Here is a 14,810-nt window from a genome sequence, read left to right as displayed (position 1 = left end):
TCGTTCTTTTTCGTTTCCTTTACTTGTCTTCCCCCTTTCTCCTTTTTTTTTTTTGGAATAGCAAGCGGGCCTCCGTCTGGTTGACCTTTCCTTTCTTTTTCGTAATAAACGTATCCCCCCCCCCTCACAAAGGGAAGACTGAGGCTGGCTTTTTAGTAGCTGTCGGAGGACGCATTCGCTTCTCAAAAGTTCAAAAATTAAAAAAATATTTAAAACGCTTTAGTATTCACTGCTTCACACAGTGGACAAGATGAAAATAAATTATGAAAATGTCAGGGTGGGCTCATGGTAAAATTGAGCAGGGTGAGCAAATGTCCGGTGAGCAATTGTCCGCTCCCCTCAATAACATAACCCAGAGGTGGCGAGAGTGATAGATGATAATTAATTCTGACCAAACTATCTATCGACAACCATGGGTGATAAATGGATAGAGAGCCTTCACTTGAAGAGATTAAGCCATTAATTTTTATTAGCTTCTCAGTTATGAGCTTTGTGCAACTGACTCACCGGTAGCTTTTCGCTGCCTTATTTGCCGAAACCAAGCTGTCCGACTTTTTTTCGTCGCTCTGTCTACTCTTTTCACTATAACATATGGATCTGATCTATCACACCCCCAGTGATAGCATTGAAAATGGTATTTGCTTTATAAATACCTGGAGAACTTTGGCTTGCATATTATAGGAAAGAGAATGGATTTGGTTTCAGATAGCCATTTAACTGACTTTAATAAATAGGGCTATAACGATACTGTACACGGAGCACATTACAACAAAATTACACTAAGAACATAGAGCTTCGCTTATCAATTGAAGACGCAGAACACAGAGTACGCAACCAGCACAACTGGAACGGCTCATACAACAGCACAAATGAATAAATAAAGAAAGAAAGAATTATCCGGGCTGTTATGACTAGACGCCGTTTGTTCTATTTGGGAGGCCGCAAGACAATGGGGATGTTGTGCTTATCTCACTAGTATTTATTATCATCATTATTTTGGCGGGTGCCGAATTTTCAGTTGCTCAGCTCATCATCGCCGCTCGTCCCTGCGCCAAACATATCTTTCGACGCTTCCAGATGTTCGGAACGAACACGCACACAGGAACCAAGCGAATCGACGGGACAGTCCGAACTGCAAGGACGAGCCCAATACCGAGAATAGCATGCTGAGTCATTACATGCCCACTTGTGCCCGCTTCTCAAAGGCCGGCGCGGTAAGCCACACAGCAACCTCACTTAACCCATAATAATAAGAAGAAGAAGAAGAAGAAGAAAAAGAATAGCCCCGCTGTAGTGGAGCTTAGCGCCCTTCCCCTTTTTTTCCTGGGAAAGAGAAACTCGGATAGTATGCTGAGATAAGGGTCACACTTGGCGGATAAATACCTCCTGGACGTAAAGCCCGCGTCGTGGCAGCACCGGGCGGCAGAAAAAGTTGTCCCGAGGAAGCGCTGTACATACCCTCAGGTATTTTCATTTATCTCTTGAACGGCTGACTTTACACGCGAGATAGTGGTACCAAAACGTTCAGGACACATTTTAGAAGAAAATGGATTGAGTAAACGTCGCCTAGCATGATTTCTTTTTCTGCTATTCACTTCAGAAGGCCAAGGTCAATTTTTGGCCATTTTCCACACGTTCTACAACGTCTCAACGAAAAATCCAAGCGAAAATTGAAAATTTGAAAAAGCCATTTTCTCATAATTGTTAAAAGCTATCAAATGAGACCGATATTGTGAAGATCGGACGAGTATTTACCGAGTAAAAATTGAAAAGTTTGTCCCATAGAAAATACATGGGGCCGCGACGAGTGATATCCCCTTTAAGGACCAAGTCCATTAGAGCGAGTATGGCTTCCGTGTCTTTTCTGGTGTTTGTTGTAGAAAGGGTATTGCAGAGGGCTGTGATTCCGTCGTTGTGTGGGATGTTAGTATACAGTGATGTCACATCCAGCGTGGCTAGTATTGTGTCCCTACCAAATGTACGAGTGTTGTTTATATCTCGGATTATTCTGAGGAGGTGAGGTGTGTCTTGTACATGCGATGGCAGTGTTGTCGGAATATGATTTAAATAATGGTCCAGGAATTTCGAGAGTCTTTCTGTTGGTGTGTTGTTATTAGATACAATTGGCCTGCCGGGGATGTCAGTCGTATAGAGCTCGTTGGCGTGTACCTTGTGGATTTTGGGCAGTAAATAGAAACGACCTGCGCCTGTGTTTGATGAGGTGAGATATCTGAGGTCATCACGTGTGATGAGCTTTCGTTCATTTGGCGGCTTATAATTATTTTCCTTTTCAACCTGATAACGAAAGGAAGAGCGTCTCGCTATCATACTTATACTATCTCTTCGGCATTCACATTTAGGCTGTGTGCCGAAAAGTAAGAATGTTTGTGCGGTACGTAGAGCAGATATATTGTTCTCCCTCACTTTGCGCACACAGGTTGACAGTCACGATCGGCACATCTTTTGCACCAATGATCTTGTCAGCCGTTACAGGGTAAAAAGATTTCCTTTATCGCTCATTATCAACCCTCATGACTTCTTATCAGCAAACAAAATCAACAGATAACACCACATGGTTAACCTCGATACACTTCGGCTATATCATTTCACCGGTTATCAGGCGATAGCGTTATGAGTAACTCTCATCAGGAATTGTCTTTAGGGCACCGTCAGGTAAAATACACCAGAAACACGCGTGGAGGCATGGGCCTCTTCAACGTAGAAGGGAGGAAAAGAGGTGTGGACCATTGTGTAGACCGGGAGCCGTGAATCGTCTGCTCGATGACGCATAGTGCGCCTGCGCATTGGCATCCAATTGGAGAGCTGAATAAATCTGCGGCTAGACGGCTAGACGCATGTCTTTCGGTTACTCCCAGGTCCCCCAAACTCACCTCGGAAAAGCGTGCAACGAAGAAGGCCGCCACTAGATACCCCACTGTTGCCGTTCCGGATCACTTCAGCGCGCTAAGTTTAGCGGCAAAATGTTTTTGTTGTTTCTGCGAATGAATCTAGTCGTTATATGTCCAAATAAAACGCGTATAACAACTTTCTCTGTCGTGTTTCACTTTTTGGTCCCGTTTTTAAACGTGTTGAGCGGTCGGAAGGATCTAGTGCACGGCTGCGTGCACCACGTAGCGTACCTGTCGTACCAGGCGCCGCAGGCGCTGCAGTCGTCCATTTCTCCTTCGGTGACTTAGCCTGGCTTGGATTGTGCTTCAACTGGATCTTTAGCGCGCTACAATCCACGCAAGCCAACGTCTGGTAACAATGGGGTATCTAAGGGCGGCCTCCGGCATTGCACGCATTGGGATACGAACAAATACATGGGAAAATGGCGACCTTGGGGGACCTGGTTACTCCGGACTCCGGTTAGACCAGAGGAGGCACAGTAAGCCGGTTTCGCCGCCGCGAAAATAGTGTCGCTGCTGGCATTTCCCGCCAAATTCCGGCTATTTACTTTCCATTGGCTCCGGCCTCCCACGTGACCCTTCTCGATCATGATTGGCTGAGGCTCATTTAACCGGTGGATTCGCCCGCGTTCGTTTCTCCGAGGCGCCGACCCGTCTGACCGTTGTGTAGCTCGCGTCTTCGTATGTGAGCAGGCGGCGATTTCGTTTCGTAGATTTCGAAGATCTTCGACCCATGGATGAACGCCTGAATGAAAGGTAAGCAGACAAACGTATGATGCATGTCCGTGATCAGACGTTTAATACTGTCGCCTAACTGTGTGCACCTTGCCCCGTATTACATCACTTACTGCCGGTTATCAGTCATGATCTGGTTGATGATTCTGCGTGGCGTTGCTTCTTGCGTTTTGTTCCGCTGTTTGAATGTGTCTGATGTTTAATACACTGGTGTGCATGAAAAGGAAAACAGCGTGCATCGCGTACGCAGGGCTCCTCCAGTTTTGGCATTCGTCGACATTAGACGCGTAACGCTGGCATGTCTTACAGAGCGTATTCAGCCAATTAACGTTGCCTGTGTGCCTTACCATATTATTAACAGGTTCCCTTGTTTTTTGTTTTTTCATTCAGACATCGACAGCTGTTCGTGGCCCTGCGATCCGCGAGCATGTGGCCCCTGTCACCAGAAAATTCGACAGTTGTGCTGGGATGAAGCGGATGGCTTCAGCGACTCATCACGTGCTATAGATATGTATAATAATATCTACTTTCTCCAAACCGAATAGGTTCCCTTAAGGATTGTATAATATGATAGTCACGTTTTCTGTTGCTCGGCACTATTTATTCTGTTTATTCTGCAGTATTCTGTAATAATCGTGTAGATTTACTTGCATTCAAATGTTGCTTCTTGTGTATATGTTTACCGTGTCAATAAATTTGTACATTTGAATTCCTTCGTCTTCTGGATTTTCATTTTCTGCTTCCCGATAATATTAGCAGATGACCTGGCGAAGCGCTCGGAACAGGGGCGGGGGGGGGGGGAGAAGGTGAGTGAGAGGGGGGGGAGAGGGCACGCAACGCACATGCGCAGTTCGATCAGCCGGCGCGCGCTCTTTGGCGCCGTTTTCCGGCTATTTTGTCGTGATTCGTTACGGATGATCACGTGGTCAAGGGGGGCAGTGGTTTTCGTGGCGAAACTGTGGAAGCTACAGCTGCACTCCACTGGGTTAGACCGCTAGGCAGCACTACCCAAAGAACCACAGCGATCCTCAGGACGTCCTCTAAGTGTCATCACGTCCTCGTCCTTCAGTGATGATCCCTAGGACCTCCTCAGGATGCCACATCAGGATTATCCGTGAAGAGTCATCTAGTGACATCCTGTAGCCATCCTCTTGGCCAACCTACAGGGACGCATGAAGGGAATTGCCTCATGACGATTGCTGTCAATATTTCGAACAGAGACTGTTCGTGTGTGTCCAGAAGAAGAACAGTCTCTGTTTGGAATATCGGCGGCTCTCATCCTGAGGCAATTCCCTTCATACTTCCCTACTGGTTCGCTGGATTTCTACCCCTCTACAGGGAAGCAGTTACTTTTGTGATTAATTTGTGCAACTCATTTGATTTGAAACATACCGTCGTTCTTCAGAACACCACAAAAAAGGCAGCATGATTCTGTGATGCTTTTCAGGCATAGTTCGGAATGTTCTGTTTGCTAAGTATATTCCTAGTAAATCTAACTTTACCAGACAAATACCTTTGTAGTTGTACTACATTCCTCACAGAAGCAGGTATACAATGAAATGAACATATTTCAGTGTAACTCAATTGTTGTTCATGCTAACCTTAAAGTGTGGTTTATTTACAAATGTTACTGTGTGAATGTTGCCTCAACTGAGTATTTTTTACAAGTAGCAGTATTTTTTCCGGCGTGGTCATAACCTAGCAAAGTTGTCTATCGCCCTATGCTTTCTGGTAACGTCGCAGGTATAGTTTGTTATACATTGAAGAATTCCCAATGGCCAGTTGATGTTTCACACAACAGCTGTTGCTATGAGTAGCATACAGAAGCAAACAAATGGAAAAAGTACAGCAGGAAGGACTAGAGCTTGCCCAGTTTCCAACCATTTTACGAGTAGGAGACAGGGCAAGTGTCCGTCCTTGGCCAACTTCAAGGGGAACTGCGCCGACATTTACTTTGTGGACATGTTTTGTTGCATTGTTTCTAAGCAGAAAGATATTCCCATCTTGTCATAGACAGAATATTCTGGTCTTGTGCTGATAAATGTACTTCAGAACAGATCGAAACTGTCACACTTGCACGTCAGGCTTGTGCACATTCTCTCCACATGAGATCTGTTTTGGGGTATTTTTATATTGTCATGTAAATCACACACTAACGGGAATAAGGACATTGTGGTAGGAATAGCTATTACAGTAACAATATGGTATGCCAGTACAGAAAGTAATCCAGCTCTCTCATGTAGGTTGCACAAGATTACATACATGCGGAAATTAACAGCACATGAAGACACACACACACACACAGCAAAAAAGATTGTATACAATTTATAATTATTGTGAAGGAAGTGAGTGCAGTGAAATCTCGATATTAAAAAATAAATATTTCATTAAACAGTGTACACTATGTCTGCAACATTGACTTGCCATTTGACAATACTTTGCTATTTTATATGTTTTTATTTCTTCAGGTTCGCAGTCATTCCAAACAGCCCCATATTTAGAGAGAGGGTTACACCAGAGACGGTTACACACCCACGTACTGTGAAGCAAGATATCACAACGTGTTGAGAACAATCGACGAATAAGCCATGCAGCACTTTCACAGGGGTAGTACACACCTTTGCTTTTGATACGATCGATTCGACACACTGACAGCACTATTGACGGCAAAAGCAACGCACTTTCTCGTCAGGTTCAACGTCACAGTAACGGTGGAACGTACAACAGTGAAACCCTCATAAACACAGGATCAGGAGGCCTGCAAGCTGATGCAACGGACTTGCACGCAACATATTCTTGGAATATTAAGAGCAACAGAAAAGACACAAAAAGTTCCCTTTCACTAACGCCATGTTTCACTTCGAATTGACATGACATGACATCCCGCACCGAAGATGTGTTCGCTTCTTGTTATTAAAAAGTCAAAACGAAACAAGGTATCATGTTCACATTAGTAACACAAATATAAAATCGCTCTTCCGTATGAATTTATGTCCTCTCTTTCTACGTTTCCGATCAGAGCTGAGGAGGGCATGCTTCCGCTTCCGCCATAAACACTTTTGGCGCGTTTCTTGGTTTGCTGCGTTTGCTCGCCGTTCCGTTGCTCTCATAAGGTTGTGAGGCGTCTCGCAGTCTCCACAGTCCACGATCAGATTCTTTCAAGCCAGTTCTCCGAAGTTATACTCTTGTGCAGCCACATCTTTTGCTTCTGTCAGAATGTCGGACACACGTAAGCCATATAATATGTTTTAAATTGTATGCATTGTCTCTCGACTCGCGGTTGCGTCTCTCATCGGGGTTTCCACTATGCCGAAAGTCTCCAAAAGAACGTTTTACCGACATGTTAACAGGGATGTGGAGCGCAGCTGCCAGTTGATATCTGATATCCAAATGATGGCACTGTGTCGGAACCTGCGTACTCCGTTGAAGACGCGCGTGTTAGCCGTAACGAAAGCGATGCTCCACAGCACGATCCAGAAACTTCGTCCAACGACTCCCAAACTGTGCTCGGACGGAGTAGTCCGCTGGACGACATTGCTGTGTCGTCTTCAGAGGCTGTTTTGAATTCTAGTCCTCGCATGTTGGTCAACCGTACTTCCAATTCAGAAATGATGCCAATGCTGTCGCAATTGAGGACGTGGGCTCTTTCGGGAGTCCAACAGAAATATGTGACGGCATTACTGAAGATAATGAAATCACTTGCCTGTCACGCGGACCTTCCAGGAAGTGCTCGATCGCTACTGAACACCCCCCGACGAAACAATATAGTAAGCATGGGCGAAGAGAAGTACTGTCATTTCGGGTTGATGTCTGGACTAGAGTACATTCTTGCCACAGCAGAGAATGTTCCAGATGTCATTCTTTTAAATGTGAATGTGGATGGCCTCCCGCTTACAAAAAGCACGAAGGACCAGTTTTGGCCCATTCTGTGCAAAGTGATGAACAGCGACAAGGGGATGGCACCCTTTCCAGCTGGGGTTTACTATGGGCAGCGTTGTGCGTGAATACGTTCCTCAGCCCGTTTGTTAGTGAGTACAATGAACTCTATAGCAACGGCATGGAGATACAAGGCAAGAAAGTCACAGTACTGATATCTGCAATTATCTGTGATGCACCTGCCAAGGCGTACATACTCGCAGTCAAAGGCCACTCTGGCTATTATAGCTGCTCAAAGTGCACCGTTGAAGGTGAGTATGTTGGCGACAGGGTTTGCTTCCCGGAGATTGATGCCCCATTACGGTCTGACGAAAGCTTCCGTAGCCATGAGCAGGAGGAGCACCATATAGGTTCTTCTATATTAGAGGAGCTCCCAATTGATTTGGTACAGCAGGTGCCATTAGATTATATGCACCTTATTTGTCTTGGGGTTAAAAAAAAACTGCTTTCTCTGTGGTTTAAAGGAACCAGAGGGCATCGTCTAAGCCCTTCTCTACGAGAAACTGTTTCGGTGAAACATGTATCACTGGCTTCTTTTGTCCCTGCTGACTTCTCTCGAAAACCTAGATCAATGTCTGAACTCGATAGGTGGAAAGCCACCGAGTTTCGTATGTTCCTCCTCTATACAGGACCACTTTCACTAGCATCCTCTCTTCCCAGGGCTCAGTACAAGCACTTCTTGGAGCTCCATGTTGCAGTTTCTATATTAGTGAGTCCTACTCTTTCTCAAGATCACGCAGATTACGCAGAGAAACTCCTGCGCCACTTTGTTAGGAACCATGCAGACATTTATGGACAGGAATCTGTGTCACACAATGTTCATGGGCTGACTCACTTGGTGGCCGATGTCCGAAAGCACGGTCCCCTAGATTGCTGGAGTGCATTTGACTTTGAGAACTTCATGCAGATATTAAAAAGGTACTTGCGCAAACCTGAAGGGCCTCTCGAACAGCTGCACAATAGGATCTTTGAACAGAGGTGCACCCCTCCTGAAAGGCTTCCTCGTGAGAGTGATGTGTGCTTGTCATTTGAAGCCCCGGGCGCCTCAGTTCCACCGGGATGTGTTCCACCTCTTTATAGGCGTGTAACTGCACCAGGCTGTTTCCAACTGCGAAGTAACACAAGTGACAGCACGTGTCTTCTGCATGATGGAAGCTTTGTAAGGATCAGCGGTGTAGCCCATAGTTCTTCAACACAGCAGCCATGGATCATAGGGAGGAAGTTTATGTCAGCCGATGATTTGTACGTGTATCCATGCGCTTCTTCTGTTTTGGGCATCCATGTCGTATCACGCCTTTCACATGTTCGTATCTGGCCCTTGACTTCAGTTACAATGAAGTGCATGCTTTTGCCGTTCAGGACTAACTGTCACGTAGCATTTCCGCTGCCACACACTGGCGAAGAATAGTGCCGTCATGAAGAGGGTTACCCACTTTGACATTTCTGGATCTACTTTCCTTTTTTTATTTTTTGTCCTAGAACATCTGGACATAGATTGGTTTTGGTTATTGCTCTTTGAATATACGCATGCAGAAGCCTCCCTTCATCATTCCGTGACCCCGTTATATGGTAGTCTGCACTCCCTTTTGTTGATTCTCTTTGCTGTGTCAGAAAATCTTTTTCAAGTAACTTTCTTTGTCAGCTCATGGTCTTTCATTTGCTCAGCCATTTACCTCTAGTATCCTTCACAAATTATTGGCGACATGTACAAAGCTTTGTCCTTGGATGGGTTGCATTTTACCACCAAGTTTCTTAGGATGTTGATGTGGCATATTTTTATTGCTCGCTCTCACTGAAATGCAAATTGCTCTAATAGCTCCCAGAAGGTTCACAATAGTGAAGTTTCCAAATGAAGAAAATCAGGTTGCAGTTGTGCCTTCATCTTGGGTTGTCGACACCTCATGTTTCTGGCCTCCAGAAAAGGAGCAGCGGAAAGTTGGCTTGTATGTTCGCAAAGAGAAGGCTCCTGGTACACACTGGCAGTTCCTGGACTGTGAGCAAATGGAAACCTATGGTATGCCTTTTTATTTACTATTCTGTCATAGCTACACTTCTAACTGCTGCTGTTTTGTTCTTCAATAGGAACCTATGAAGAAGCAAGACAAATGCTTCCCCTGGCAGCGAGCACTTCGGACCTTAATGGTGACAGGGAATATGGAAGGGGAAAGAGGCCCCGAATAAGGAAGGCTCTCTCAGATTGTGATGACGACGATGATACCTCTCTACCTGCTACCCCTCCCGATCGAGCAAAACCGAGGTGTAAGTAATTCTGTTGGGCTACCCGTGTGCTTAGTGGGTGGTCGCAGTGAAATTATTCCTTTCTGCTCTTGGGGGTGGGCTCTAAGGCAAACTGCATGGGGACAATGGGGAAAATAGTCGACAGCAAAATTAGTTTCAGTGGTCAAGCATAAGCATGCTTTCATTCAAAACCATTCCAAGGTGTGATGCTATAGCCACTTCCTTCATTTTGTCCCCATGGAACAGACACTACGAAGTCCAACGTCAACACAGAGCAGGCACACGAAAAACAGCGTCCGTTAGTGAACCTGTCGGAGGACGAATGTTCATTGCCCGCTACACCTCCCCGTCGGCGCATGCAAAAAGGTAAGCAAGCTATTCCTGACTGTGACCTCATACCTATTGGGTGTCACACATGATGTCTGTGTCACGGGGACGTGACCTCCGTCCGCGGGTGACAATCCTGGGATGTCCCCTGGATGCCATTGTGTTCTTTGGGTAGGCAGTCGACTAACCGGGGTGCGTATTGGAACCCAACCGTAATTTTCGAAAAGCGCGGGAGTTGTGATCACGCCGCCGCAGCCGACAAAAACAGCATCGGCGCACGCATCCACGGTTCTTGGATCATAACTTCAATGCTTGGATTGGATATCCCGATACCGATACTCAATCCTCAATCCAAGTCGTTGGTACGGTCGATGGGTTGGTGGGAATCTTTGTCCGTGCCACTTCATTTGCGCTTTAGAACTTTAGAACCTACGAAAAATGCGAAATATATACTTGCAATATGGTTGACGCCATCCAACACAATATCTGTATTCCCTGGTACTAGCAGAGGTAAGTACGAAGAGTTGAGCCTGAGTTCCGCTGCACTATCGCGTTTCGTATTGCCCTTAGTTAGAGTAGAATTTATAATCCTTCCACATGCATTCTCCTTGCGTGCTCTTGGACAACGACAAGAACTTTATTGTGGTGCAGGACATAGCTATGTATTGTATGCAGTACTGTGGTACTTTACGGGACAGTGTGACAACATCTCAGTATATATCATCACCTGCGACCCCTACGTCATCGATTACGTATTGCCGCCTTACAAAGCATGCTAGTGGCCATTATCAGCTTTATCAGCCGACGCGTTTTTCCCGCTTCTTGCCCACCACAGCAAAATCACTCCATGCTGCTGCTTTTTGTTTCTGGGGTTAAATGATGCAGCCAGATTTCATCACATGTGATGATTTGATCACAAAAATGCGTCCCCCTCGGATGGAAACTGGTTCAGCAGCTGCGAGAGACTTCCATACGCGCTCCCCAAGCAACATGCCAAATATGGCCCAGCATTGGCAAAACGTTGGCTAGCCAGACTGGCCAAACACTTTCCAAGTTTGGCCAAAGAGTATGGGACCAGTGTGGCATTGGTTCCTTGGCCAAAGGTTTGGCTGGCCAATGTGTGCCCAAACACAAGCCTGCCGAAGGAGCACACCAGATGTGGGCCAATATTGGGCTGAGTTTGACTAGCCAAAGTTGCCATAAATGGTCTAAGCTAGGCCAGAGAGTTTGGTAATGGGATTTGTTCCTTTTGCCAAAAAGGCCAACACTTGGTATGTATCCTCCTTGACGTCTCCTCCTTCTTATTTAATACCTGCCATACATGGTTGCCAAGCTATTGCCAATCATTGTCTGACAGGAGGCTGACATACCGAAAAAGTTGCTTTGTTGGCCAAGCAACCTGCTGCCACACTTATTTGCCATGTGCTTGCCAACAGTGTGCCAGGCCAGTGTGGGACATTGCTCTGTATTTCTGAACTTTATTTAATTTTATATTTTTCACTGAGTGTCGACGTTGTTTGCAAACCACAGCAAGTGCATTCCTCACGATGCGTTATGCAACTTTGAAAACTTGACATCGCACTTTGTCCGAAAACAACTTGATTTACTCAATATATTGGCACAAATCAGGCCAACGTGATTGTACCATACATGGCACCAAATCATTTACCAAACTTTGGTATGCCAAACTTTGGCCAACCTCAAATTTTATTTTGGTAGCCAAAGAACCTCCTGGCCAAAGGACTACCAGACCCCTGCCAACCTCTGGCCATTGGCCACTGTTTGCTTGGGTCCCTTGTGCTCACAAACGGGGGGGAACTCATCTTGCACAGACTATACAGAACTTGTAGAGTACTTCTGCAGAAGAAGCGCTTGTGGATGAATGTCTCCACAGTGCTGACACTAATGTTACGCTATGTTGCAATGTCCTGGACTGTTCCTCGCCGGTTCTCGAGGATGGCTTGCTCAACGCGTGTGATGTTCACTGGTGTGACTGCAGTTAGACAAATGTGTTCATTCGTGGCTAATTCGTCACCATGTCCTGTCCTTTGCGGGACTGTCTGCGTCATTCGTGCCCTCTTATCTTTGACATAGTTTTTCCCCCATGCAGTGCCCGTAACCAATGCAAAATCTCACCTGGTTAGATGTTCTCCTTCACAAGGAACTTGATTATGCATCGCTGTTCCACAGCTACAGGCATAATGGTCACCACCACGATAGCTGACGCTGCTGCACATGTCGCTGACCTGAGAAGGATTGCACTTCGTCCTCTGAAAGTTTTATTCAATTACGTTTACTCACTGATTTTTCTTGAGCAAAATTCTCTGTCAACCTTGAACGACACTTGTATTTTCACTATGCGTCATTGCTTCCATGGCAACGTAACTCTGTCAGAAGTATAACAAAAAAAGTACATAACAAAGTTCATTGCATGAAGGGCCGCAAACCTCGGTCACGAATGCATGTTCTTTAGATTTACCAAAAGAGCCGAACCTCACTCTCCATTGCGTGTGCTCAATCTATTCACCTGAAAAAATGGCTGGAAAAACCTGGATCAGCATGCTCACTGTGTTTAGAACCATTGCAACCCTTGCACTCTCCTGCCATGTTTCTCTTTGTTGAAACACAACTGTCGGACATTTACTTTTTGCCTCTGTTTGTTTGCTTTTAAGTTTATTTGATTGTTTGTTAAGCTTGTTTTGTGTTTGTTTGTATTTAAGTTTCTGGATTTCTGTTAATGGTTGTTATTGAAAATGTTATCTTTTTGAATCTTAAAATTCCACATTCCATTCTTTTTTCTTATTGTTTCACCGCATATACTCTTTGTAATTCTATGAAAAGGAATGTGGCACATCTTTTAACGCTCATACGAAATCATGTGCCTGCCACAGTCAAGGACAGTACATCATCTGTGAACAATGCTCGCATCAGTGGCTGCAAGAAGCTCATCAGAAGTTTTGCCTCAGCTGTTATTGACAAGCGGTAAGTAAGCCTCATGCTTCCAAGTTCACCCCATGATTTTCTTGCGTGATGTCTGACAGTCTTATAAGTGTCTAACTTGTTGCTGAGGAGCTCATGCATGTCCTGGAGCCATGACAGGCTAGCTGAGATTTGCAATGAGTTGATGTCTCAAGAAAAAAGTGGGCAAATTATAGCTGACATTTTAGTGGATTAGGCAAGTGTTAGAGAATGATATACAGTGAAACCTGTCTAGTATGGACAGTCACGGGACTGAGAGGTATCCAGTTGGCAGACGGCGCATACAATGCATCTGGAACAAAGGCAACTGAAGGCTGTTTTGGTAATAAGTAAAACATAATAAGAAGTATAGTTATGAAGTTAAAATCCAGGCTGGTTGGTGATCCATACTAAAAGGTTGCTTGGTTGCTTCGCAAGCTTATAAATTCCATTATTGTGGCAACGATGTCCATGTCCATAAATTCCATTATTGTGGCAACGGAAGTCACTCTGCTTGTCTGTTTGTTTATATTTTTGTTATCATCACTTGGTTTTTTATCCTTTAAGACATCGTTGATGTCTGCCATCGTGATAGTAAATGGGCTTCCATTCGTTTTCGGGGGAGGAGGGCGTTTCTTAATCTCGTGTGCTGTCGCACCTAAGAGACCAACAACTGTGACGTGCTTGTAACTGCGGAGGGCGTGTAGCAGCAATTTCTTTATTCTCTTCTGCTTATTATTGAATTGCTCAACTAGAATCTGCATATAAAAGATAGGGATCCTTAAGTTTGTTGATACTCCATTTCTGTGTTACATTTTGTATTCATCATTGTCTGTTTCAGTGTGCTTTTGTGACTGAATGTGTAGAAGATGCGGCCCGTGGTCCTCTACAGCTTTTTGTAACTTCCTGCTAGGCTCTTGCCTCAACTTGCGTGCCCTCTAGAAATTTCAAGGTGAGAGAGAAAGCCACGAGGTAGGCGCTGAACCTCATACTGAACGTAACATCCCGCACACAATGTGCAAAATCTTTGACACTAAGGAGATGCCGCATGTGAGACTGCCCGACAAGACATGCATAACGAGACGATGCGAGCAATATATTGATAGTGCAATGCTTGATTATTGCAACATTTTCTCGTCGACTTAGTAAGTGCACACTTGTTTGCTTCACATATTAGGAGTTTTGCTCTTAATGCCGCACAATTTATGTCAACACAGTAAACCCTCGTTAACTCCAAGTCTTAAAAACAGCATAAAAACTCGAGGTAGGTGTTTCAAGGTAAGCGATGCAGCCAGATTATCGGTGCATTAATGAATAATTTCGAGGTTTTCTTGTTTTTGTAAGGTTGGTTGCAAAATGAAATCATTATTGCATAAGCAAATTGTCCAAAAGTGGTGATACTTATGCAGCAAGTGTTGTACTCATGGCTAGAAGCACGCGGAAGCACAATTCCTGTTTGATTTGCAAAATCGGAACTAGGTAACTGAAGTAACTAAGGTCGGGGCATCTCGAGGCTCTGCATAGTCTACTTCACCACCGTTGCCCAATGCATAGCCTGAGGCCATTTCGGTGTCACTCATTTCACCAACCACTCGGACGTCTTTCTCGTAACGCAGGTAAAGTTCATAGTTTATATCACCCTGTTCATCACAACTTAGGTGACTAGCAACCTGGCACACTTGCTTGCACAGCTCATCACAGCTGCTC

General features: G+C 45.0%; 1 protein-coding gene and 1 long non-coding RNA gene across 2 annotated transcripts; both read left to right on the top strand.

Annotated features, from left to right (window-relative positions):
- Positions 1-6,670: 6,670 nt before the first annotated feature.
- LOC135372774 (uncharacterized) lies at positions 6,671-10,237 on the top strand. The gene is made up of 4 exons (XM_064606243.1): positions 6,671-6,873; positions 9,397-9,594; positions 9,663-9,839; positions 10,065-10,237. The coding sequence occupies exons 1-4, from the start codon at positions 6,861-6,863 to the stop codon at positions 10,235-10,237; spliced, it is 561 nt and encodes a 186-aa protein (XP_064462313.1). The 5' UTR covers positions 6,671-6,860.
- Positions 10,238-10,517: 280 nt separating this feature from the next.
- Positions 10,518-14,051, top strand: LOC135372825 (uncharacterized). Its single transcript, XR_010416129.1, has 3 exons — positions 10,518-10,655; positions 13,037-13,127; positions 13,945-14,051. It is a non-coding gene; the product is annotated as an uncharacterized LOC135372825 (long non-coding RNA).
- The last annotated feature ends 759 nt before the right edge of the window (positions 14,052-14,810 follow it).

This window comes from Ornithodoros turicata, unplaced genomic scaffold (genome assembly GCF_037126465.1).
Source record: "Ornithodoros turicata isolate Travis unplaced genomic scaffold, ASM3712646v1 Chromosome17, whole genome shotgun sequence".
Lineage (NCBI taxonomy): Eukaryota > Metazoa > Arthropoda > Arachnida > Ixodida > Argasidae > Ornithodoros > Ornithodoros turicata.
This window is presented reverse-complemented; position numbering and strand designations above follow the sequence as displayed.

What these genes read in the sequence shown, in the direction of transcription:
- LOC135372774 (XM_064606243.1), top strand. An exon ending in TGAGCAAATGGAAACCTATG is followed by an intron (nt 9,595 to 9,662) that starts GTATGCCTTTTT and finishes GTTCTTCAATAG; the next exon opens with GAACCTATGAAGAAGCAAGA. An exon ending in CGATCGAGCAAAACCGAGGT is followed by an intron (nt 9,840 to 10,064) that starts GTAAGTAATTCT and finishes CCCATGGAACAG; the next exon opens with ACACTACGAAGTCCAACGTC.